Source organism: Marmota monax, unplaced genomic scaffold (genome assembly GCF_021218885.2).
Source record: "Marmota monax isolate L192 unplaced genomic scaffold, Marmota_monax_Labrador192_F-V1.1 WCK01_AAM20220418_F8-fsc00159, whole genome shotgun sequence".
NCBI lineage: Eukaryota > Metazoa > Chordata > Mammalia > Rodentia > Sciuridae > Marmota > Marmota monax.
Window position 1 is genome coordinate 2,488,526 of NW_026694999.1, and position 26,402 is coordinate 2,514,927.

The window sequence follows — 26,402 nt, forward strand, 5'->3', positions numbered from 1 at the left end:
CAACCTAGGTGCCCTTCAATAGATGAACGGATAAAGAAAATGTGGTACATATAGACTATGGAATATTACTCAGCCATAAATAAGAATGGAATGATGGCATTTGCTGGTAAATGGATTGAACTGGAGACTAAGTGAAATAAGCCAATTTCAAATAAACCAAAGGCCAAATATTTTCTCTGATATGCAGATGCTGACTCACAATAGGCAGCAGGGTAGGGAGGAGTGGAGGTTCATCAGATTGGACAAGGGGGAATGGGGAAAGGGAATGGAATGGGAAAGACAGTAGAATGAATCAGATATAACTTTCCTATGTTCATATATGAATACAACCAGTGTAATTCCATATCATGTACAACCACAAGAATGGTAAATCATACTCCATGTATGTATGATATGACAAAATACATTTTACTGACATGTTTAACTAAAAAGAACAAATCTAAAAATAGGGGGAAAAATAGGTCCCAGCAAGAGCCTAATTTCTCTAGCCAATCAAACACTAGATGCTAGGAAAGGGGGATCCTAGCCTACCTTTACAAAACTGTTCTGCTCTAGCCAGATATAGCAGAAAAACATGTGAGCTTGTCTCAAATTCACACCTAAGCCAGCAAAGTTTATTTCAGTCTTTCTAGGATGTAATGAGGTACCCCAATGTCTACGCTGAGGTGGTGTCAGGGGAGGGCAAATAGCTGGACTTTCATGCCCCATCAATCTGTAGTGACCCTCCACTGTGTGTCAGTAGAGACCACATGGAGAACTACTGTCTCCCTACAGAAATAAGACACCCTCTACCTCCATTCCTGCCTGGGAAGTTTCAGAGAAATCTAATAGAAAGTCAGGACTTTCAAACCACACAGCAGTAATACTGCCACTCCTACTACAGTGTCAATGAAGGTCATGTAGGCAACTGGTACATCCAGTAGTGATGCAGGATCTTCTCCACTCACATGACAATACAGAAGCTGATTAGAAAACCTTGACTTCTGATTCTCCTTGGAAATATTAGTGTAGCAGTACCTCCCCTTGCCCTGATCCAGAAGTGTCAGAGAAAGCCAGTTCAAAGAGAAAATTTAAATAAGATCCAGAGTCTAACAAAGTAGCACAAAAATGTCTAGGCTATAATAAAAAAAAATCATCATACAAAGAAACAAAAAGGTCTCAAGCCAAATGAAAAAAAAACCATAAATTGATGCCAACATCAAAATGACAGTGATGTCAAATATCTGAAAAAGACTTCAAAGTAGTCCTGATAAAAATATTTTAATGAGCAATTATAAATATGCTTGATACAAATGAAAAAAATAGAAAGCCTTAGCAAAAAAACATAAGCTATAAATTAGAACCAAATGAAAATCTGGAACCTAAAAATAATTTATCAAAATAAACTCAGTAGATGTGCTCAATAGAAAAACAGATAAGAGAAAGGGAAGAATTAGTGAACCAAAAGATAAATAAAAAATATTCAATCTGAACAACAGAAATAATAGACCAGACAAAGGGGCAGAGAGTAACAAAAGATCTAACATTAATATCATCAAAATCTCAGGTTGAAAGGGCAAACGACATGGAGCTAAAAAAAATTAAGGGAAATAATGACTGAATTTTTTAGAAATAATGCAAATGCTATATTTGTGACTGTTGTATTCTACTGCCTTTCCTATCCCCTACTATCCCCACTCCCCTCCCCTCCCATCTTCCCTCTCAACCTCATTTGTTGTTGTTCAGTTCTCTCCCTTGTTTCCCCCCCCTTTCCCCTCACAACCTCTTTTATGTGATTTCGTATAACATTGAGGGTTTCCTTCCGTTTCCGTGCAATTTCCCTTCTCTCTCCCTTTCCCTCCCACCACTCATCTCTGTTTAATGTTAATCTTTTCCTCATGCAATTTGTATTTGGGGTAAAAATGGGAGTTCATAACTCACTTGAATCAAATGTATGAAAGATGATATGTCATGAGCTTTGTAATGTTTTGAACAACCAATAAAAAAAATTAAATAAATAAATAAATAATGCAAATGGCATAAAACCTACAGATTGAAGAACCTGAGCCCCCAAAGAGGATACACCCAAAGATATCCATACAAAGACACATAGTATACAATTTCTGAAAACATTCAGAGCATAATGATGCCTTACCCATACAGGAAAAACAGAATGATAGCAGATTTTTCATCAAAAATCCTGGGGACAAAAAGAAATGATACATATTTTTCAGGTGCTGAGAGAAAGGAATTCTTATTCCATAATCTTGTGCCCAATGAAAATATCCTTCATGAATGAAGGTGAAATCAAGACCTTGTTGGGAAAAAAAAAGCAAGAGAATTTATCACAAGTAAAGCTACTCTAAGAGTAAAGTATGGCTAAGAAAGTTTTCTTAATAGAAAAAAAAAAATAATGAATGAAAGAAGATAGCAATATCAAGAAGGAAGAAAAAACACTGTAAACAAAATGTGGGTAAACACAATAAATTTTCTTCTCATATTGATTTTTCTAAATTATGTTTGACAGTTGAAACAAAAATTGTAACACTGATATAGGGGAGAAATCAAAGTAAAAATGAGAAAATATTTATATAAAAATATTGGTAGAAATTAATTCTGGTTATATTTATTTTGTCTTCTATACTTTCTGTGGGCATATGACTTGATATTAACTGGGAAATGATGTATTTATATAGAAATCAAATTCATCTATCTTTTGACAATTCTATTTCTAGTAATCCAAATTGGATGTTCATTTCTATAAGATACACTTACAAAGATGCCCACGGAAGCACTGAAATAGCAACAACAAAAGAAGAGCCTATTTAGTCATTAATAAGAACATGGCTGGCCAGGCGCAGTGGCGCAAGCCTTTAATCCTAGCTGCTCAGGAGTCTGAAGCAGGAAGAGTTCAAGAGTTAAGAGTTCAAAGCCAGCCTCAGCAAAAGCAAGGTGCTAAGCATCTCAGTGAGACCCTGTCTCTAAATAAAATATAAAATAGGACTCGCAGTTGGGACTGGGGCTCAGTGGTAGAGGACTTGTCTCGCACATATGAGGCCCGGGGTTCCATCCTCAGCACCACATAAGAATAAGTAAACAAAATAAAGATATTGTGTCCATGTATAACTAAAAATATCTAAAAATAGTGGTCAAGTTCACCTGAGTTCAATTCCCAGTATCCAAAAAATAAATAAATAAGAATATGGCTGAACACAATGATAGACCTATATCAAGAAATACTCTACATGAGACTGCTATACAAATATTCCTAAGAAATTGCCTAAAGTGTAAATAAATAGAAAGGTCCATAGAGTAGAGGAAAGGGTATAGGAGGAGGAAGGGGATTAGGGGACTTAATTGAAGCAAATTTTATACCATGCATTTATAATTATGTCAAAATGAATCCTATTAGAATGTATAACTGTTATGAACCAATAAAAATGAATAAAATAGAAATTGCTTACAAGACATACATCCACACACACACACACACGTATGTTTCAAAGAAATGTTTTATGCTCATTTTTATCTATATTTTCTATTTATAAAAATATACCTATGTATGTAAACTTACACTGTATAATGACTTTGGTCAATTACAGGCCACATATATGATCCCATAATATAATGAAGCTGAAAATGTTTATTGCCTAGTTACATCATAGCCATTATTAAGTCATTAATGCAGAACATTACTCATGTGTTTGTGGTGATGTTCATGTAAACAAATTTATCACACTACTTATAAAATTATAACACATACAATTATGAACACTAGTTATACAGTAGGCTACACTATCTAGGTTTATGTGAGTAAACCACACAACAACAAACACACCTAATGCAGCATTTCCTACTTTTATCCTGTTGTTAAACAACACATGATTGTATGTGTGGATCTGTATAAAATGTTTAGATGGATGCCCAATATTTTATTGAGAATACCCAACTATGGAAAAGAGTAGTAAGATTTGGGCAGTAATGAAAGGGAACTATAAATTTTAGTATACTTAAGTTATATTGTTTGAATTTTTGAGTGAGCTATATATTACTTATGAAAGATAAGTGATAATCTCTTAACATGAGGCCATGGTCTTTGACATCTCTGTACTGTGGATTCATGATGGTTTTCAAGGGATCCATGACAGAATATATGTAAAATAAGCTGAATTTCTTCCCTATTAATTTCAAAATTACTTTGTGAAAGGTAACATTTTATTTTTAATTATTTTATAAAGTAATGATTTACTTCAGATAGGTTTGTGGTAGAACAGGTTACAAAAATATTCACCAGGTAGTATGGAATAATCGTTTTGCAAATTCAGGCGGTCTAGACTAGATTGTGTGTGTGTGAGCGCAGTGTGTGCACACGTGCTCCTGTGTGTATAGATACATATCCAATTATGGATACAGTCATACTGAACTTGGAAAATGTCAACATAAAAAACATACCATTAAGCAGGCTGGGGTTGTGGTTCAGCGGTAGAGTGCTCGCCTAGCACGTGGGAGGCACTGGGTTTGATCCTCAGCACCATATAAAAATAAATAAATAAATAAATAAATAAATAAAGGTATTGTGTCCAACTACTTCTAAGAAAAAAAGTTTTTTAAATATACCATTAGGCTTTTATACTCTGTTATATTCACCTTATCAGTGAATATAACAGAGTATAAAAGCTAGAGGACTCTTTCATGTGGGGAGATTTTGTTAGCAATATGATGTCTTCAAAGCTTAAAGCTATTAACTCGGTCCATCCTTAAAATTTTTCAAATAAAATGTATCTTTTTATTAAGAAGTTTGTGTAATTTCAAGACTAAAATGGTACTAAAACACTTAATTGCTCCAATTCAAATGCATTATATTAAAGAATACTAAAGGTTATGATATTTAAAAGTTAAATAATTTCACAATTGGTGTACTTTATTACTATGTCCTTGGAAATTTTGCGTCATGAAGTAGAGAAATAAAATTGAATTTATGTATTTTATAAGTGGTGTCATCAATTATGAATAGTTCATATTTCTTCTAATATCTGGAGGAAAGCTATGAAATGATTCAGAAATGAATCTTTTGTCTTTCAGTATGAATTCAGATGAAACAGATGGTCTCTCTGTTCCTAATCTTTGTTTGCTAAATCCTTACTCACATGATCAAAGAAAAAATTCATTTGTTGTGTGTTGTTTCTGGAAATCTCACAGTCCTTTGAAATCTTCTAATTCTTCACATCTTCAGTTCTTCAGTTTCATCGCTAACAAAAATTGCACTAGGAAAAAAAATCTTATTCAATTTACAAATGGAGCATCTGTGGTATTTCATGCTAGATCTGACTTTCCTGCTTGTTTAAAGAAAGCAGCAGATTGTCCTGGAGAGTGCAATTGGTTGAATTCTAGCATTTATCTGTATTTCCTCCTTAAAACCCACTACAATAATGAAGTAAAGCTAAAAAGGGATAAAAATGGCATTCATACCCAGGAGGATGAAAACAATGGAGAAATCAACAACAGACAAGTGATGACAACCTAATTTACAGAGCTTGAAAATGAATATATGTGACTTAACAGATATAGCAGAAGCATAAGCCAAAATGTGGGAACCCAAAAGGGAAAAGAGTAATATCTTCAAACTTGCAGAACTTTTTGGCAGCTATGTCTTCAGAAAGTGGGGGCCAGAAAACAGCTTAATTTTTTTTTTTTTTAATTTAAACTTCATAGGAACAACAGTGCTGTTCCCGATTCCCTCACCCATGCCTTTCAGACCAAGGACTTCTTTTTTTCCCTTTTGACCTGAGCTGAAAACAGGAAGACAGAAAATGTGAGATGTCCTTTTCAAAGCTTCAGAAGCAGGGCCTTTAGGCACAACTGGTGCTTTTCATGAAGTATCACACCAAGAAAATAAGGATGATTTTAATGATGATCTGATGTCTGTACTTGACATAGTGATACCCCTTGCTAACCCTAAAATGGTGAAATCCATACCTAAACCTCCACTGAGAGGCAGACAGAAAAAGAATCTATCACTATGTAAACTAAGTTGCCCAAAAGAAAAAGACCTACAGATGCTCACAACTAAGGAAGCTTTGAGCAGTGCATTACCATCTCATCCTTTATTTAAGACGGTTACTCAGTAAGAATCTACTACTAACTGACACAAAATGATTTTTAGTGTTTACTTCTTAAAAATAGATACTTATCGAATTTATTATACACACACACACACACACACACACACACACACACATATATATATATATATATATATTTTAAGAAGAGACCAGGGAGGGGAACAAAAAGATAATAAAAAGAAAAAAGAGAATGACTCAAAAGAAAATACAAGAAGCAGAAAATACTATAAGAAAATTTTCTGGACAAATAAGACAACTGTATGCATAAAATGAGTACTTCTAGGAAAGAAAAATTGGGACATTCACTGCATAATAAAAGCAAATGGGGGAAGGGGAAATCAGCAGCATGTTTGGAAGGTGAAGTGAAGAAATCTCCCAGAAAGTAGAATCAATATACAGAGAAATAGACAATAGAGAAAGGATATAAAACCCAAACTTTAATACAGAAGTCTGGTATATGACTGGAAAGAAATAAAAAAAAAAAAAAACAGAGATTTCCACAAAAAAAGACTAATTCTCTCCTGTTTTTAACCACTGAAAAGGATTTGCCGTTTTGGTGGGGAGTCACATTTGAAGCAGTCAGAATAGAGAAACTGATGTGATTCTTAAAATGAGACACATATTAATACTAAGGAAAACAAAATCTTGTACAAGAGCTATAATTATAGCAAACTACCAGGCTTAAACATTAACAAAAATTACATATTCATAACAAGTAAACACTCAATATTTATTTAACAATAAATGTTTATATAACTAAATTTGGAGGATTAGTGCAGAACTAAGCAAACTTGGAATATGGCATAAGGGAAATAAATTCTTACATTTCCCCTGTAGGAAATTAACAGATGGTTTCAAATATTTTTAAAGCCAAGCATACTATTACAGAAACTTACATATATGAATGTGAATGGTAGAAAAATAGCTAAAGATAGGCTACCTCTGAAGAACTAGAACTGAGGGTAGGGATGGGTAGACCAAAAGTACAACACTTTTATACATCTTACTCTGAACTTTTAAATAATTTACACTGATAATTTTATAATTTTATATAAAAATTATTTCAAGTTAGATCTTTGTAGCCAGGTACATGACTCCAGATTGTCCAGTTTGGGATTTTAAAGTCAGCCTATGACTATTAAATGGATACTGACTGAAGAAACGAGGCTACCAAGTCAGAGACAAAGGAATTTATTATTCACTGTGAGCTAGGAGTATAGATATCAAAATATTTGCCTCATTTTCCTTTGTCTTCAAGTGTCTCTGGAATAATACAATAGGTTTAAATGGATATAACACATACAATGGGTCTATGTCAAAACGACGGACATAGTTGTGAATTTGGAGAACCCACTACTTTTAGAGCAAGCTGCAAATATGCCTTTTCTTGGTCCAAGTGAACAATGTTATCTCATCTCTGGAATTAAGCGTCTGAATAAGCAAACCTGAGACTTCTCAGGTAAAAATATAAAAATAAATAAAAATAAATAAAATAAAATAAATGAAATGGTTAAGACCTTGCAGTCTTAGCATGCCTAGCAATGTATAGGCAAACAAGAAGTCTTAGGAAGACTTTAACTCCCAGTCCACATCCAGACTCTATGAGTTATTAGCTGTGATTTGGGGCAAATCAAAATTACTTTTGAAAGCTTCATATTTTTCTTATATGTATTACAGTGATTATACTAATTACTTTGAATCTGAAAGAATAAATGGTAAAACACCAGCATGGTGCCAGGCACACAATAGATGCTAAAGTTATTAAATTTTATCTTTCTAAAAAATAAAAGGAAACAAAAAATAAATTCTGATTTTTCTAGGGAGCCAAAAATCAGCACTGAATTGTTTCTACCTCAGTTTTATCACTTATAAAATGAGGATGGCAGCATGCTTATCACAAGATAAATGGAAGCACACCATAGGCATCATATATACTGCTTGTTAACTTTACTAATATAACCAACAGTTACAACTTCATTACTTATACTACAGAAGCACTAGTGCTTTGAAAATGAAATAAGAAGACAGTTTATGTCAAAGATGCTATGTAGAGCAACTTATCAAAATAATTTTGACCTTTATTTAACAATATTTAAACTAAATATTTGGTTATAGTAACCATTTCTTTGAAATTTGTGCAAAGAATTAAAGTCTACTTGTATAAAGTACATTTATTTTTTGAACATTGATAGACACTGATTTTTAAATGGAAAAGCAAACTTATTTCAACAGATGTTTTTTAAAATGCTGTTTATTTAAGGAAAATGAACTCATAATGTAACAAAGTAGATATAAGGAAAATTTGGCATGTGTGTAATTATCTATTTTTCTGAAGAGTTCCATAACTTGCTTACATCAGCCTCCTGAAGGGACCATCATCAATGCTGAAATTACTTTGGTGATGGGTTGAAAAGATTTATGCTTGTCTCTAGGATCAGATGACAACAAAACTCCAGAACTGTTCATAGAAACTAATTCTAATATCCTTTTTTAGTGTTCCAACTATCTAATCTCTTCTGAGAGTTATTTATAAAATAACTAAGAGATATTTATAAAAGCATTCATAATCAAATACTATATCATTCAAATATATAAAATCCCTGGAGAAATACCTTATATTTTCTATGGTCTATTACATTTGTCTAAATGTATGTTGGAAAAATTATTTATGTACACCTTACTTCAAATTTAATAACTAATAGTGTATACATTGTATCATTTTGTGTTATAAAAGTATATGAAATTTAAAACATCATGTTAATTGCAGAATCTATTTTTATGTAAAACATTCCACTGCTTTTGATAGGCAGTATACTTAACAGTTAAGAGCATGGAATCTAGAATTAAACCACCAGGGCTGCAAATTCTACTTTGCCAATTTCTGCTGTGTAATGAAGTGAGTTACTTAACCTCTAAGATTCCTCATCTATAAAAAAAAAAAAGGTAATATCATTTACCTATCTTGTAAGTTTGTAGGATAGAATAAATGAGTGATCATACATAAAGTATTTGAACAGTGCCTATCACAAAGTAAGCACTATAAATTTATCAATTTACTATAACACTACAGATAATTCTTCAAAAGTTATTTAATTGCTAGTTAAGAGGCCATTGTATTTCTGATACCAAATTCAGAAATACCAGAAAACTATTTGTTATGGTGTAGATGTGGTATCCCCCCAAATGTTCACAAGTGAGACAATGAAAGAAAATTTGGAGGAGAAATGAATGACTGAGTTACATTAATCAGTAATCTAATCAGTGAATTAATCCCTGATAGTAGGGTATGGCTTGAGGAGGTGGGGCATCAGGGTCATGGCTTTGCAAGTATATATTCTCTATCTTGAGAGTGGAGTCTCTCTCTTTGCTTCCTTATCATGATATGAAGCACTTCCCTCTGCTACACTCTTCAGCCATAATGTTCTGCCTTACCTGGAGCCCCTAGGAATGGAGCTGGGCCTTCAATGACTAAGGCCTCTAAAAACATGGGCCCCCAAATAAACTTTTCTTCCTAAAATTGTTCTGGTTAGATCTTTCAGTCACAGCATTAAAAAAAGCGAACTAAAACACTATTAAAATATTTATTTTTATAAAAAGTTTATAAAGGAATCAAAAACATTTTTAAAATTCAACTAGTGGTTTAGATAGACAACATACTATAGGCATGCTTTTTCAAAAATAGAGAATAATCAAATTTTAATGACGTCAATTGTTTGTCACAGATGACAGTCATCTTTCTTAATATTACTACTTCTCGCAGCCAAGACTTTTTAAGGGGAAATAAGAAACACTATATCCTGTTTATCTGTCTTGTCTCAGAAAGAGAACTTGGTGTCCTCCTTACACAAGAAGGCATTCATTTCCAAAACAGTAGAATATGAATAATTGCCTCTTGACTCAGTTTTCTTTTGATGTGGTCAGAACATATCTTTATTTACATATAATGTTTTGATAAAGAAATTAAGTATCACACCCACCAAGTGGACACATTTCATCATTAGAGAAGCAACTGTATTATACCTTAAACAAAAAGAAAAGTCAATAAATAGATTTTTTTTCAGGATATGATTTATGATAGGAGTTCTACAAACTGTTTTGCTTTGCCAAGCAATTCTTTTCAAGTCTTATTTTTTTATTTAGAATTACATAACATCTCTCATTTTATGCAAAAAAAAATAGCCAGGATATGAATTTGACATCACATGCATGATGAGAGAATGGAAAGGGTTCTGAGAAGGCCATTTATTTCCATACAAAAGGTCAGAGAATTCTGCAAGTTGATGTTTTAAATTGGTTGGCCAAGAGCCTTGAATATTTGGGAAATTAATCTGTGCACATTTCAAAATGTTCATGTGCATATTCCTCTAATAAACTCTTTCACTAGGCAGAGAACACTGTGTCCACTTCAGATTACAATTTCTCTTTTAACCAAGAATTTTGTAAATATACTCAGTTACTTACAAGTTCCCTTAACCAAGCTGCAGCAGGAGAAACACTGATTTTTAATATAGAACTCTGTGAATTATTTTAGTGTGTTAGGGACTGTGACTCAAATTACCAAATGATCCTTCTGGGACTCTTAAAAATTCACCAACTCCATATGTCTGTCCATTTATGTCACCCAAATTATGCTAATTGGGCCTAACTCACCAAGATATTCACTATACAAAATACATCATTATTACTTTATGCCTGTGGTCTCCATTAAAATGCCATTTTAGAGAGTGAAGTTATATATAGTAGAGTTACTAGGTATTTTTATTTAAAGCCTAAAAAGTACTTACATGTAATTTAATTTATTTATCTTTGTGCCCACAATTTAGAATTTGCAGGAGGAGCAACTGGAGGTATCTAGGAGTAATGGAATATACTAATAACTGTTAATAACAAATATTTTACTAAATATCTTCTATATGTCAAGCACTTACCTAAGCACATTTCAAGTATCAATGCAGGTATTGCTCACAGTAACTCTTTGTAGTAGGTACCATTATTATTTTCATTTTAGAGATGAAAAAACTGCAATGTGAAGAAGTTGAATAACTATGTCTGTGAGCACAAAGTTTAAGTAAATTAAACCACCTAGGGTGCTCAGTAATACCTGAATTTCAGTGAGAATATTTTTCAAAAAAGAGACTTCTTAGAGAGTTCTCAGAAAAGAACTTCATTTGTAGAATGCTGAGTTCGAATCTTGAACTCTCCCCACCCTCTCTCTCAAATCCAGGAAATATAAATTCTTATTAAACCCAGAAGATATTTCAGTAATATACTTTCCTAACCAAATGTATTCAAAATTCATTAATTACCTGGAATACCAACATACTAGTACTCTCTAGAAAAGGGCCAAGAGCTTTTATATTGGCAGAATGCTTACATATTCTAGGTTATCCTTTGTGTAAAGTACAATCAAAAGTTTGTTTGGTGAACTTAGAATAATATAACAGACACTAGCGGGCTATTTCCTAACCCTGTTAAAATCTAGTGAAATGCTCTAGTGCCATAGCAGAGAACCTGATCTACTAACTAAATTTTCAAGTTCTCCAGATTCATTCTACTAAATACTTCTGGATATTCTCTGACAACTTCCATGATGTGTTTATAAAGATGACTGACAACTACCATATAGGGTTGCTTCTCTGAGTACCCCTTTTCCACACTTACAACTCCAATTCTCCTATTTCCCTCTTAAATATTCTGTTAATGTGATTTTGGGGGAAATGTACCTTTCAGCATTGGGTATTAATTTTACAGTGCCCATCCTCAAATTTTTCCTTTTGGGGATCTCCCTGGAAGTCTAGACCTCTTCTATACATCTACACTTATTTCTAAACAAATTTAAAAATGAATAAATGTGATAGAGTTTTATAGCTACAACTATCATCCACTTCACTTGACCCCACTAAAAATCCAGATTTATGTACAGTGACATATTTTTTTCATAGCAAATAATATACCTAAACTGGAGAAAATTTCATCTGAATAGATGTGAGTAACTATCAAAGCAATATGTGTTTTCTGAATAACAGAAACTTAATATAAAGTCATAAATTTCCTTTAAAAATAATTACTCTGAATTCTTTCAGATTAACATTAACACTTTCCTGTCCAATGGATCTCAAAAATTTTCCAATGGATGTACAAACGTGTATAATGCAACTGGAAAGTTGTAAGTATGAAATATTCACTTATTCTGAATATTTTTAAACAGATATAAGCTTTTAATGGCTTATAGAAATGATTATTTTATAATTTTCTGATCACACATTTACTAAATAGGTATGTAATTTTCCACTAGATATTGAAATTAATGATAAACAGCAATGCTTGCACTCTTTACTACAAAAGAAACAAATTGAGATTCTACAAATAACATTTTTCAACATTGAGAGAAATTATGTCTCTATACACATCATCAAAAGTAAAACTAACAATAATTGTTAAATACAAACTACCATTTATTTATTAAATGCCTACTATAGGCCAAGCATTCTGTATATACACTCCTTATATTCATAACAAAGATGTTGTTATCACCATGTTTTCAAATGTGAAAATGGTCATTTTGAGTGAATATGTATTGTGCTTCAAGTCACAGTGTTGCCAACAGTAAACCATCTGGCTCAGAAGCTATGCTTCTTCCATCAACTAGTACTTACTATTGTTACGCTGCTGAATACATTTAGTGTGTCATCTCAAGAAAAAAACATTTCTAACACTTTATCTGAGAATTTATCCAAGTTTTCAGGCACTTCTCTAAATTTCTTCTTTGAAAATGGATTCATATGCATCGCTGATTAATGTTAATACAAGTGAAAATTGCAGGTGCATCCATTTCTCTAAACATATCTATATAATCAACCATGAATTAATTAATTTACAGTGTTTAATCCCACACACAAAAAAATAAGAATGCAATATTTTTGTTAAGGCACTATCTTATTGGGGGGGGGTAGGTCTGTTGTGACATCTTTTTTTTTTTGGGGGGGGGTTGTTGTTCTAATTAGTTATTCATGACATTAGAATGTGCTTTGACACATCATACACAAATGGAGTATAACTTCTACTTCTTCTGATTGTACATGATGTAGAATCACACCAGTAGTATAGTCATATATGCACAGAGGGTAATAATATCTGATTCATTCTATTATCCTTCCTACCCGAATATGACATCTTTCTTGAGGACAATGTGAAGATTAATATAGGCTTCAGACCTGAGGCAAGTCTTGTAGTGTGGTGGAGTTGTCACTAGATGGCGTGCCCACCTTGTGGGGTGAACAACACCTCAACTTCTCTCACCCAATGTTTTTGTTTCTTTGTTTAGGTTTTTGTTTTTTAGGAAGCAGAAATACCTATTTCTTTAATAACTACTACGTCTTATGAAATGTAAATGGCTTATTTGTGTAAGCACCTCTTAAATATTAAGCATTGATGGATAAAATACTAAATGAGTTAAATAAAATTATCTAAAATTGGGAGAGCTACTTAGTAATATAAAGAGGACGAGCAATGAACAATTCCTAATAGTGCAGACTTTGAACTGAACCATAGGGAATGGCAATGTGAGGGATGGCTGTTTGTGTAGCTTGGTTGCAACTGTACGGTATAGAAGAAGTACACAAAACAAAACATGTACTGGGCTCCCTGATACTAAACCAAGGATGTTGGGTGCTAGTCAATAGGCAGTGAGGAACTATTCAAGAGTTAAGGAGCAACAAAATTAATTGGTTAATGCTGTACCTCTTAAAGACTATTTTACCAAAAAACAAGAAGATCATTTAGAAAGTTTTTATATTATTCCAGCAAAAAAAATAAAAGGAGAGACAGAAGGGAATGATATGGGAAGTTAAAACCGATTAATAGAGGTTGATACAAAGCACATGTAAAGATGCTGGTGCCTAAGTCAAAACTAAAGAGGTTAAACAAGTGGGATCAAATTAGAAACATTAACAAAGAACAGAAATATAGGATGAAAAGTAAATGTTCATGAAAATATTAATAAATTTAATCTTAATGTATTCAAAGTTTGGAAAGTTTAGGTCTACCAAAAGCAGGAGGAGTTAGAACTGAATAGAAACTATTAAAAGCCATATAAATAGTGTTTCAAAGAATCAGATAAAATTGATGAAGAAGAAAATATAGAGTGGAAAGTAAAAACAGAAATGACTAGACCCTTAAAAGAAAAACGATGTTTGGAAGAAATTCCAGAAGATGTCATAGATGATAAATTAAACACAATATTACTCAATCTTGAGAGAGGAAAAAATGTGGAGATCTATTAAGAGTATCAAATGCTGCAAAAACTTATTGTTAAGAGTATCAAATGCTGCAAAAAGAACCAGTGTTCCTGTTGAGAAAGACAAATGTGATAAGAATAATGAGGGTCAAAGTCAGATTCTAAATAGTTTTAAAAAAAGTGGGTTATGAGAAGTGAGCAGTGAGTAAAATCTGTTATTCTATGAATGTTAATTATTAAAGAAAGATGAAAAGAGTACAATGCCTGAGGGCTAGGTAGGTCACTGTGCTTCTTTTTTTAAAATAAGGAAAGCTTATTGGGGTTATTCTGCAGGACACAGTGCTGACATAAGAAGATCTTTCCTACATCTACCTTTCTTCGAACATTTCCAAGGAATATAAAGCTCAATATGAGAAAATTGAGCCTCCTTCCTCCTTCTTTCTTGTTTCTTGATTCTTGATAAAAAATGAGTGGATATTCTCAAGTGGCTCTTTAATATTTCAGTCATTAAACACTTCCTGCCCTCTTAGTAGAAATTAATTTAGCTCACAATAGAGACATCACTTAATAAACTCCTTTAGTAGATGCCAAGAAAACGCTGTAAGTCAAAGTAGAAGCCACTGAAGTCAAATTTTTCAAGGTTTTTTTTTTTAATCTTTTAGGGTGATTACAGAGGTCTTTTTCTTTTTTAACAGAGACTTAAAACAACAAGTTAAAAGATTTTAAACAAGTTTTACATAGCAGAAAGTAGGTAAATGAGCTCAACCTACTGGAAAACAAGATTTGTAAGAAACTCAGTGCCCATTTTTCAGTGAAGTATAACTGCAAAAGAAAAGAAAAAGAAACATATGAATGCATGAAAAATAATGAAAAAAGAAATACAATATAAAGGCAAAGGCCTGAATGGCCTACAATCATCCAACTTCCTTAAAGTCAATAAATGTATGTTAATGGTCAGGACTGTTCTAAGTGGCCTGGGTAATGTTACTTCATTTAAGCCTCAATTAAAATATATTTATTGAATATATAGTATATTCCCCATATATATATTGGGTAGAGTTAACAGGAGAAAAAAGTATTGCATTAGAAATTGATGAGAAAACAAAAACAAGTATAAGTTAAGAATACCATGAAAGAATAAAAATAGAATAAAAATTTGAGCCAGAACTAAATGTATTAATTTATCAAAAGGAATGTGGGAAAGGAGAAAAATAAAACAAATAAAAACATAGCATATATAAACATTACAAAAACAAAAGTAGCCCTCAACATTACAAAAACTATAATAAGTATAAAAGCGTTAAAATTCTTCTAGAAAAAAAAGATTCTTAAACTTCACATTAATAAATATGAAGAGCAAACAATATGTTGTCAAATAAAAAATTTTTTAAACTAACATGCAAAAATTTTGAAAAGCATGAATGAAAAATGCATATATGATAAATGCATCTAAAAGAAATTCAGGATAAGAATTTTAATATCAGAAAAAAATAAATTATAGGAAAAAATCATGAGACAAACATTTGAGTAACATGCTGGAGAGGAAATAAACAAATCAAAAGCTATAATAATTCTGCAGATATATGTATTTAACCACATGACTTCAAAATACAAAAAACTAAAGTAGTCAGAATTAAACTTAAAAAGATACATCAACAAAATACTTGAATGCACAAGTACAGAATATTTAAACAAAACAATTAAAATACTATACAAATATAGAAATGAAGAACTCATTGTTTTGTTTTTAGCACATTGGAACAAAAAATGATTATTTTGAAGTCTGAAAAGACACTTCAAGAAATACCTATAAATTGATGAAGTCTTTTTATCACTAAATATTTTAAATTTGAACCTTGTTTTCTTTTGTGTGTGTACAATCATTGCTTGTGATAAGTGAGACTGAGAAAAACCTTAGAGAAGACATATTAGTTATTACTGGATCACTAACTTCCCTTTTTAAGATTAGGCTGGATTAGTTTACTGAAATTCAGATTCTACTGCATGATCCTTTCTGGGTTTTTTGTTTACTTGTTTTTTTAACTTTATGAGGTAGAATATAAGGCTATCTTTTCAAAATAACACATTTTCACTGATATCACAATTTTACTTATGAATACATTTTATTTATAAATGCATTTATAAGTTATTTTATGTTGACACAAAAGAAAGGACTAATGTATGAGTGAAGGAAACACAGCTTTATCGTGATTCACACTGTGTCCCTAAGGAATTTACAGTGAAAATTGATATAACCAATAGGGCTAAGGAAAAAAACTGAAGCTCAGCTTTATATTTATATCATAAGGAAAATTTCTAAGTGAGAATTTTTTTCTTAGTTGAATAAAATAAAAAGGACTTTTTTTTTTTCCTTTTTGGTTACCAGGAATTGAATCCAGGCATACTTAACCACTGAGCAACATCCCCTCAGTCCCTTTTTTGTGTGTGTTTCTTTGTTTTATTATGAGACAGGGACTTACTAAGTTGCTTAGGGCCTCACTAAGTTGCTGAGCCTAGCTTTGAACATTCCATCTTCCTGCTTCAGCCTCCCAAACTGCTGGGATTGTAGGCATGTGCCACCATGCCCAGCTAGGATTTTTTAATCATGGAATAATTGTATGTAATATAGTTATGCTGTTAATTGAATCATTGAAGACAAAGGATACAAACTGTCATCATATACACACAGGGTCTAATTCCATAGTTCATTTCAAAAGAGGAACAGAGATAGCTTATGAGGAAAATATCACCAATGTGTAAAAGTTAAATTTTTTAATTACTTGGGCTGGAAAAGAAAAAAAAATTAAGAAGCATAATTCAGTACAAAAATACTGCTTTCTACTAAAGGCTTAAATTCCTGAAATTACAAAAAAAAAAAAGATTTTTAAAGGTCACCTTGAAAAAATAGAAAACTTCTGAAATGTACTTTAATGGGGTTTGGATAGAAACATCTAAAGATAGATATGTTCTTGTGGCATTTTTGGATAGAAATTTCTAGAGATGGATGGTTTTTACTATTTCTTTTTTCAGATTTATTTAAAAACCAGGCCTGATATCACACAGATTGTTTACTCTGGAATTTGTATTAAGCTTAGGTAAGGCAAAAGATAGGGTTGGTGTCAATTTTGCACAAATATTTCCTAATAATACTGCTATTATCCAAACTCATTTTCATAACTCAAAAGTTAGGACATTTTACAAAATAATATGGAGATTTTTGTTTGCTAGTCAAGAGATACAGATGGTACTTGTCTTCTGAGTATTTGTTACTCAAGCCTAAGTAGATATAACATTGTTTAGAAAGCAAAAGCCCTCTCAAAACAAAAATATTCACTGATGAACTAACTAGCTACTTATAAAATAAATTCCCATTTAAACATTAAATATTCTATCCTACTTTTTATTAATGACCATTATATCTTAATATGTCAACATCTTTGTAGGTTAATTTTTTTATTATCAGATATTCTAAACATGACAAATTTATAATTAAAAATTATGTGTTACTAATCTTATAATGATGTCATAGTAGTTTTATATCCATTACATATATATTTGATTTATCCCAAATGCAACTTAAAAGGTTTTAATTGCATTTCAAAGATTCACAAATAAGGTTTAGAGAGGTTAAGTTACTTTCCCAAGTCCTACAACTATGAAATGAACAGGGCAAACTCTTTGATTTAATAGTTCATAATATACAACCATAAGTCATCTTTAAATGTATCTGATGAATTCCAAATATTTATAAATTTTAATCATGATATTCTTATCTCTGCAAGTTAAACATCTAGTACTTTCACTTGTTTTCCACATATGAAAAGATCAGAGTTTCCTCCTTTGCCTCCTTCCTTTCCTCTGGTTGTCAAAAGTATGAAAACTGTCCTAAATCAAGACCTGCAAAGTAGGGGTCTTCCTCATGATGGCAGTCACAATCCTACTGTGACTATGCAGTCATACATTATAGGTTGCCAAAAAACACTTGACTCAGATCACATGAACAGTCTGCCAAGTACTACAATTAAGCACTATGTCCTCCACTCCATGTTTGTTCAATTATTTCACTTAAATAAATGCCAAGAATTTTACCTTTCCCCCAGTTAAATATCATCGTGTTAGGTTTAGTCCATAATTCAACTTTGATGACCCCTGTTTGGGGTCAGAGAATTGGACAACATAACATTACACAGTCCCAACTGGGGAAGCCTTAGAAAACTGCGAAAATGCCCTAGAGGTATTCTTCTTATTTTATTACAACTAAAAAAAATAATAATTCCTATTTCATTCAGCCACAAATCACTTTAGCAGTCATCAATGACTGTTGATCATCAGGTAATTTTGAAATCCTCGTTCATACATGTAGTATCAAAACTCACCAAATGTTTTTCTGAAAACACCTCATATAGCAGCATACTTGGTAATAAAATCATGACATAATAGTAACATGGTATGGCTTTTTCTTTTTGACCTTAATGGTGGTTCCTACTGATCACAACTTGACTTGCTCACAGATGCAATTTATTCTAGAATTGTGTGCATTTGGTGCTAAGCTCTTCTAATTCTAGTTTAATAGAATCTAGCTAAGAATTATGCTTTAATATATTGTCTTAATTTCTTAACAGCTTTGCAATGCTTTATCACTCACTTGAGAGACTATATTTCTTCAATAATCTAATTTACAAAATATCTCCATGTCCTGGAAATTTATTTTTCTTCAGAGAATATATAAACAGTTATTTTTTCTTTTGTCCTCTCCAAATGGTGTTCTATCCCTTTGTTATTCTTGTAGAACTGAATTATCGCTTTTTTTGTTGTTTGTATTTTCAATTTCAAAGTGGAAAAAATAAATGTATGTCCTCAATGCATTAAGAGAATAATCTTTTGTTCTTGATGTTCTGTTTATCCTGTTTAATATCAAAGAATATTTGTTTATTTCAACAATGTGATTTATTGCTACTAATGAAGCACATATAATCCTAAAATAAGATAAAATTGTGCTCTTCCTTCTGCCTAAAATGTGTTTCCTGCAGATTTAACATAGCTTGACCCTTAGCATCCTTCCACCAGGCCATTTCTGGCTGTCTTTTTACAATTAGCTCTCTGCACCCCTGCCCCTGCATCACTTCCTGTCTCATTATCCTTCATAATACATATCACTATATGAAATCATTTTTTAAATTTTTCTGTTCACATTTTATTGCCTTCCCACTCCCATCCACTACATGCAAAGCAGTGAAACTGACTTTCTTGATTATCACTAGACATCCTGGAGAAAACTAAGTTAACAATCTATCTTAACTACAATCAATAATATGGGTTTTTATTATATGGGGAAGTTAATTTGGTCTGATTGTGATCATATTTAACCAAAGATTCCTTAAAGAGAACATCAAGTTGGCTGCCTAGAACAGTTCCCTCTTCACTCACAGGAACTGGGAAGAATCCTTGGGGCAAATTCAATATATTTTCCCAGACTCTACTTTCAACTCATGTCATGATTTCACAATCTTCTGAACACCGTGGCTTGCTCATTTATCTTCTCCTTCAGAATTTTAGATTTTTTATTTTTATTAATTTTATTATGAATTGTGGTAAATACATGTCAATCTATTCTGTGTTGCTACAAGAGAGTAACACAGACTGGGTAATTTCAAATGAACAAAAATGTATTGGCTCACAGTCCAAGGTCAAAGTGCTAGTATCTGTTAAGGGCCTTCTGGCTACAGCAACCCATGGCACAGGCCAGATGGGCAGACACACAAAACAGGTCTGAAATTACCCTTTCTAATGGCAGTAATACGACCTATGAGGGTGGAGTCCTCATGGCCTGACCACCTCTTAAAATTTCCACCTCTGTAACACTATTATATGACAACTAAATTCAGCATGAGTTTCAGAAGGGACAACATTCAAACTAAAGTAATACATAAAATTATCATTTTTACTATTTTTAAGTGTACAGCTCAGCAATGTCAATTATATTCACAATATTGATTGCAACCAGTCTCCCAAGATTTTTCCTCTTGCAAAACTGAAACTATATACCATATATATATATATATATATATATATATATATATATATATCCATCCCCATTTCTCTCTTCCTCCAGCCCCTACAACCACCCTTCTACTTTTTGTTTCTATGAACTTAACTACTCTAGATTCATAAAAGTAGAATCATACAATATTTGTCCTTTTTGACACACATGATGTCCTGAAAGTCTTTTTATGACTGAGCATGCTATCTTCAAAGTTTATCCATGTTGTAGTATGTGTCTGAATTTTTTTTCTTTAATATTCCATTGTATGTACATATTATGATTTGTTTTTCCATTCATCATCCACAGACCCCTGGGTTGCTTCCACACTTTGGCTATTGTGAATAATACTGCTATAAACATGTACATAAAATACCTTTTCAAAACCATGTTCTCAATCCTTTTTAACATATAAAACTGCTTGTATAATAATTTGTTCTTTGTTATTTTTTGAGGAATTCCCATATTCTTTTTCATAGCATAAAGATACATGGAATATGAGGGGGATATTATCACACAACCAATAAGAACTTTATAATACATGAAAATATCAATTTATCTACAGTCTTGTCAAAGTTAAACTATGGTTTGGGCATAGGAGAAAGTTATTTTTTCCCTCACAGCCCCTCACCTTAAAAAGCACTTCTTTATGAGTAAGGAATAAAGGTTTAGGGCAGTCCCTTCCTATTTGCAAATTTCAAGATTGAGTATATTGTGAGATTTAATATAAGTAAAAGAAAAGGGAAAACGTGAAAAAGTTTCTTTTTGTTTTGTCTCAGAAATTGATCATGTTATTTTTTTTCTCTGCAAAACTTTTAAATTTTATGTAGTTTCATGTATCTTTCCCTTTTGACTAATTACACGGATGGCAACCATCTTAACGTGAGGTTCAGTAGACGTATTATAAGATTCAAAATCACCTGTAATTTAAACTATTACAATAATTTTTCCTATGAATCATCCATTTGCCTTTTTTTCTTCTTTTTCTTTCTTTTTTTCTTTTTTTTTTTTTTTTTGGTACTGAGGATTGAACTTTGGGGTGCTTTACCACTGAGCGACATACATCCTCGGGACTATTTTCATTTTGAGACAGGGTCTCACGAAATTGCTTAGGTCCTCCAAAAATTGCTGAGCCTGGTCTCAAACTGGCAATCCTACTGCCTCAGCCTCCTGGGTCACTGGGATTACAAGCATGCACCACTGCACCCAGCTCCATTTGCTATTCTCTACTGCTTGGAACCGTTACCATTTTCTTTCTTCCTTAAATAATGCTCAAAATAATCCCAGTTCTCTCAGTCCTCATACTTTCTACATACACCAAACAGCCTTTCCAGAGCATGCTTTCAAAATTTGAATAGTACTATCCCTAGAAATGACCCCAGTATATAATCACAATCATCTCTTAAACTATGAAGTGTACTGACAGCTATTATACAAGAGAAAGCATTCGGGAAAATGTCTTAAGCCCTTATATCTTTCATTAAGAAACTATATAAACTATGTAAATCCATTAATTTTCCAGAGACCTGGTTGTCACTAAGACAACTGAACTGCATTGAAGAACAGCAAAAGGTTAGGATTTCATAAAATATTTAAATATACAAGAAAATCTGATATGTGAAATTAAGAACATAGCATCAAGAGGCCATGGAATATCATAAAAAGGATCAAGAGGGAAAAAAAAAACCCAACCAGTAAAGAAAACCAATATGAATTATCTGCAATTATAATCAAGAGGGAAACAAGCCTAACTAGAAAGTGAGAAAATAAAAATCTGGGGGAAAAAAGTGAATAAAAATTTAGAGATAATAATCTATTTTTTAACCATAGTTACATTAATAAATTAGTGAAATGAAACTTGGAAGTGTTTTAACACCATACTGAGGTCAAAATGCAGAAATTTTAAATTGTGATAGTACGAACTTTGGCTGCTTACTTTTTGCCTGACCTGCTCTGGTGCAGCCATGTTCATAGATCCCTACCAATGGATTCTTATTGGTTGTGTGATAAGTATCCCCTTCATTTTCCAGGGAATTTGTAAGTATCCATAGTGTTTAGTAAATGTTTCACCAAATTTATGAGCTCTCAAGACTTCCAAGTGGCCTGTTTCTTCACAACATACCCTACCTGTAGTCAAATTTGTTGATTTTTCTGAGGTCTGGGTGAGGGTAGAAAGAAAAATCCAGAAGCAGATGTGGATGAAGAAAGGGAGGATGGGAGGCAGGGAAAGAGACTGAAAAAAAGAGAAAGGGAGGGAATACAAGAGAAAGGAACCGAAGGGAAGGAAAGAGGAGGGAAGGAGAAGGGAGAGGAGGGGAAAAGGTTAAAGGCAGGCAGGCAGGAAGGAAGGAAGGAAGGAAGGAAGGAAGGAAGGAAGGAAGGAAGGAAGGAAGGAAGGAAGGAAGGAAAATGCAGACAGGGTGGCTGGCTTGCTTTACAAATTGTTTACACTTGGCAAGAACAAGGGAGATTCATACTATTTATAGTCGCCATGTCTGCTACAAAACTGTAGACTTAAAATAACAATTAAAATGTATGAGTCCATAAATATGAGGGTTTTCTGGAATAGTGTATTTGTATCATATTTATATATAAAGACCTATCAGTAGAAGTTAGAGTATTTTCTAGAAATGTTGATTTTTTTCCCTCCTATGTCAAACAATAATCCCACAAAATTTCCCAGCATAGCTACTTTGAAACTGATTGAATAGATCTGTATGCAATCCTTGTTGTATAGAGAGCATGGGCCTTCTGTGAAACTGAGGCAGCACAGAGGCCCCCTTCAAACCTTAATTCTTGCAATCATGCTAGAAACATTTGAGACATATCACTCAGAGTAAAAGGCATGAGTTTATTAGAGGATAGGAAAGGGAAAAAGGAACAATCACAATATAGCACTCCTCTCCTATCCTCTAGGTTTTTTGTTTGTTTGTTTGTTTGTTTTGCTGTTGTTGTTTGTTCCTTTGTTTGTTTGTGGGGCGGGAGGTGTTTCTATGGAAGTTTTGAAAGAGTCTCACCAAGGTACACCTCTTGACTTGTAGCAGCAGGATGACATCAGACTTTCAAGTCCCCACTGTCCATGACATCTCCAGGTCACTATGGCACATGCTCCAGTTCTTATTGGAATCTGTTCTTACAGATTTCTGGTTAGGGTGAACTATCCTTATCTTCCTGTATTCTTCTTGTCTGGAAAAGGGTCACAAAATTTCCCCCCTTCAGGGTAACTTGTGTTTTCTTGTTGGCATTTCAGGCCTGCACATCTCCTGCAGATAACAGGTAGTTTTCTGAGGAATGTAACATGTCCTGTCAACTTAACCCAGGCAGGGCTGCAGGTTATTTTGTTTTTTTTTTTTTTATTTTTTAAAAAGAGAAAGCATGTGAGAGAAAGTAGTGGGCCCATTTTATAGAATTATTCCTTTAACCTCACATTCCCATCACTAAATCTGTTCCCTGTCAGGACAGAGAAAATGTTAAAATCTCCCCTGCTTGTCATTAACTTGCTTTTTTGTGATTAAACCTCCCCCTCAATCTAATTACAATCACTGCTTCTATCATCTCATAAGAAATGAGCCATATGTTATACTGTGGATGCAAAAAGTCTCCATGCCCATAATTAAGTTGTCATATTTACTTGAAATCAGTATATAATTATAACTTTATGAATTAGAACACCCAGGCAAAATTATCCTAAGAATGTAGGTTATAATATAATTGAATCATTTAACAAATAATCTGTTAACTATTTATCAAGTTTACTCTTTAATGTCAGCATAATTTGAGTACAGTTTTGAACTTCAGGTTAACTTCTGATGAGCAATTTAAGATTGGCATACTTCAAATATTAAGGCTTCTGAATATATTTCCAAAAGGAGATAACATTTAAAAACAAACTGACAGGAAGCATTTTGCTTTCAAGTAATTCTCACAATAATATATTAAGGTTCTTACAAACTTCTTTTTTCAGAGTCATCACAGATTTTGCTGTGTAACTTTTTTTTTTTTTTTTTTTGGTACCAGGATTGAACCCAGCACTTAATCACTGAGCCACATCCCCAGCCCTTTTTTATTTTTTGAGACAGAGTCTCACTAAGTTGTTTAGGGCCTCATTAAGATGCTGAGAGTGGCTCTTAACTTGCAATACTCATGCCTCAGCAGCATCCAGGGCCACTGGGACTACAGATGTGCACCACTGTGCCCAGCTGTAACCTGACAATTTGAGGTGAAACAGAATTATATAGAGCTGCTTACTTCTAATTATTCAGATATTTTTCTGTACAAATACATTTTTCATTTTAGTTATCGATGATATTACAGGATTTTGTTGCAAGTAAATCACCAGTCATCTTTTGCCTTGTTGGAAATATTATTTTTAAAGTTTGTTATGATAAATTTATTAAAAAGTAAACACAGCTATTACATCTGAGAGAAGCAATGTGGTTTTATTATACAGCAAATTATAATAATAATTCTTTTTTTTAAAAGAGAGAGAATTTTTTAATATTTATTTTTCAGTTTTCGGTGAACACAACGTCTTATTTTATTTTATGCGGTGCTGAGGATCGAACCCAGCGCCCCGCACATGCCAGGCGAGTGCATTACCGCTTGAACCACATCCCCAGCCCCAATATAATAATAATTCTTAATACCATATAGATTTCTGCCAAGGCTAAACAGTATAAGCATTTATTACACTGTGTAGTAAATGTGAAAATCAATATTTGAAATATTAAATATAAATATTTGAAATCTGTCCATTACCATACTGATTTCCTTCTCTTGAACCACCAATGAACTTAACTTCATTGATAAAAATTTTGTGATGTTTCACCTTAAAAAGTAATTGTACTATATTTTTATAATTTCATTATCTGATTTTTAAGTAAGTCAATCATATTAAAATTTGAATTCCATAGCATTATTGGGGTAAAAGTTTAAGGATATCAAGATGGTGGAGGCAGGTTACAAAAAATAAAAAATGCCAGCTGAAATACAAGACAGAGAGTTGAGTCACCACAGCCCTGTTTGGGATGAATGATATTACCATGAGCACTCCTATCACTGCCACTGACTGGGTTTATTGCCATGGCACCCCCATCATAGGTTTTGTATTCTAATCAGGCAAAAACCAAGTAACTAATGGAAAATCTATTCTAATTAGGTGAATATAAAGTAACCAGTGGGAACAAATGGTCAAGGTCTTTAATTAGGTCTGTGAAAAGAGGACAGAGGCACAACTCAGGGTACAAAAGACAAAACTCACTCAGACATGGGGCTTTGCTCAGCTCACTCCACTCTACAGTGTTACTTTTGTTTTCAGTAAATCTGTTACTCTGTATGTCTTGTTCAATTCTTTGTGATGCCTACCAGGATCCCCCAGATGGATACTCCACTGTTATCATTATGAATACTATTTCATGACATTGTCAAATGCACTCAGAAATGACAATCTGAAGTGGATCTTCTTGCTAGTACTATGTAGGACTTCCTTCTCTATGATTATTCTGGTTCTGCATTCTTACTAATGAGTAGTGATACTGAAACATCAGACATTAAAACCCCAAGAGAATTACAGTGACTTTTTATTCTCTACTCACAACATTATAAACTTATAGATATTGACGAACTGCCTTGGCTAACCGAATCTCTTTGTTATGATTTGGAACCTATGAAATGGATTATTTCATAAATTGGAGTAGATCTAAACCTTCAAACTTCTGGGAGGCAGACATGAAATGATTTCTCACAATCTGAACTAACTCCAAAGAGGTGTTCCAGCAGAGTCCTCTCATAGTCTTTCCTACTGCAGAAATGCAAAAAAACACAACATCTTTTCCACATTAAAATGAGATCATAGTCACGTCCTTTGATAATTTTAATTGAGATTTCTCACAGAAAATTAAATATTGTATTTTCTATTTGTATCAATCTTTGGAGAAATGTGCAAAGTTATTGGTATGATTGTCACTTAAAGAGAGTATTAAGGAGTCACAAGTTATATTTTCACCATTATCCCAAGGTAAGGCTT

At 32.8% G+C, this 26,402-nt stretch overlaps 1 protein-coding gene across 2 annotated transcripts in view; it reads left to right on the forward strand.

The window, feature by feature from the left end:
• Glra3 (glycine receptor alpha 3) overlaps nt 1–26,402 on the forward strand; it is a 173,582-nt gene that overhangs the window by 96,677 nt on the left and 50,503 nt on the right. For both annotated transcript variants that reach the window (XM_046427546.2, XM_046427547.2), the window contains exon 5: nt 12,185–12,267. In XM_046427546.2, coding sequence (XP_046283502.1) covers nt 12,185–12,267 — 83 coding nt within the window. The remainder of the gene's footprint in view (nt 1–12,184; nt 12,268–26,402) is intronic.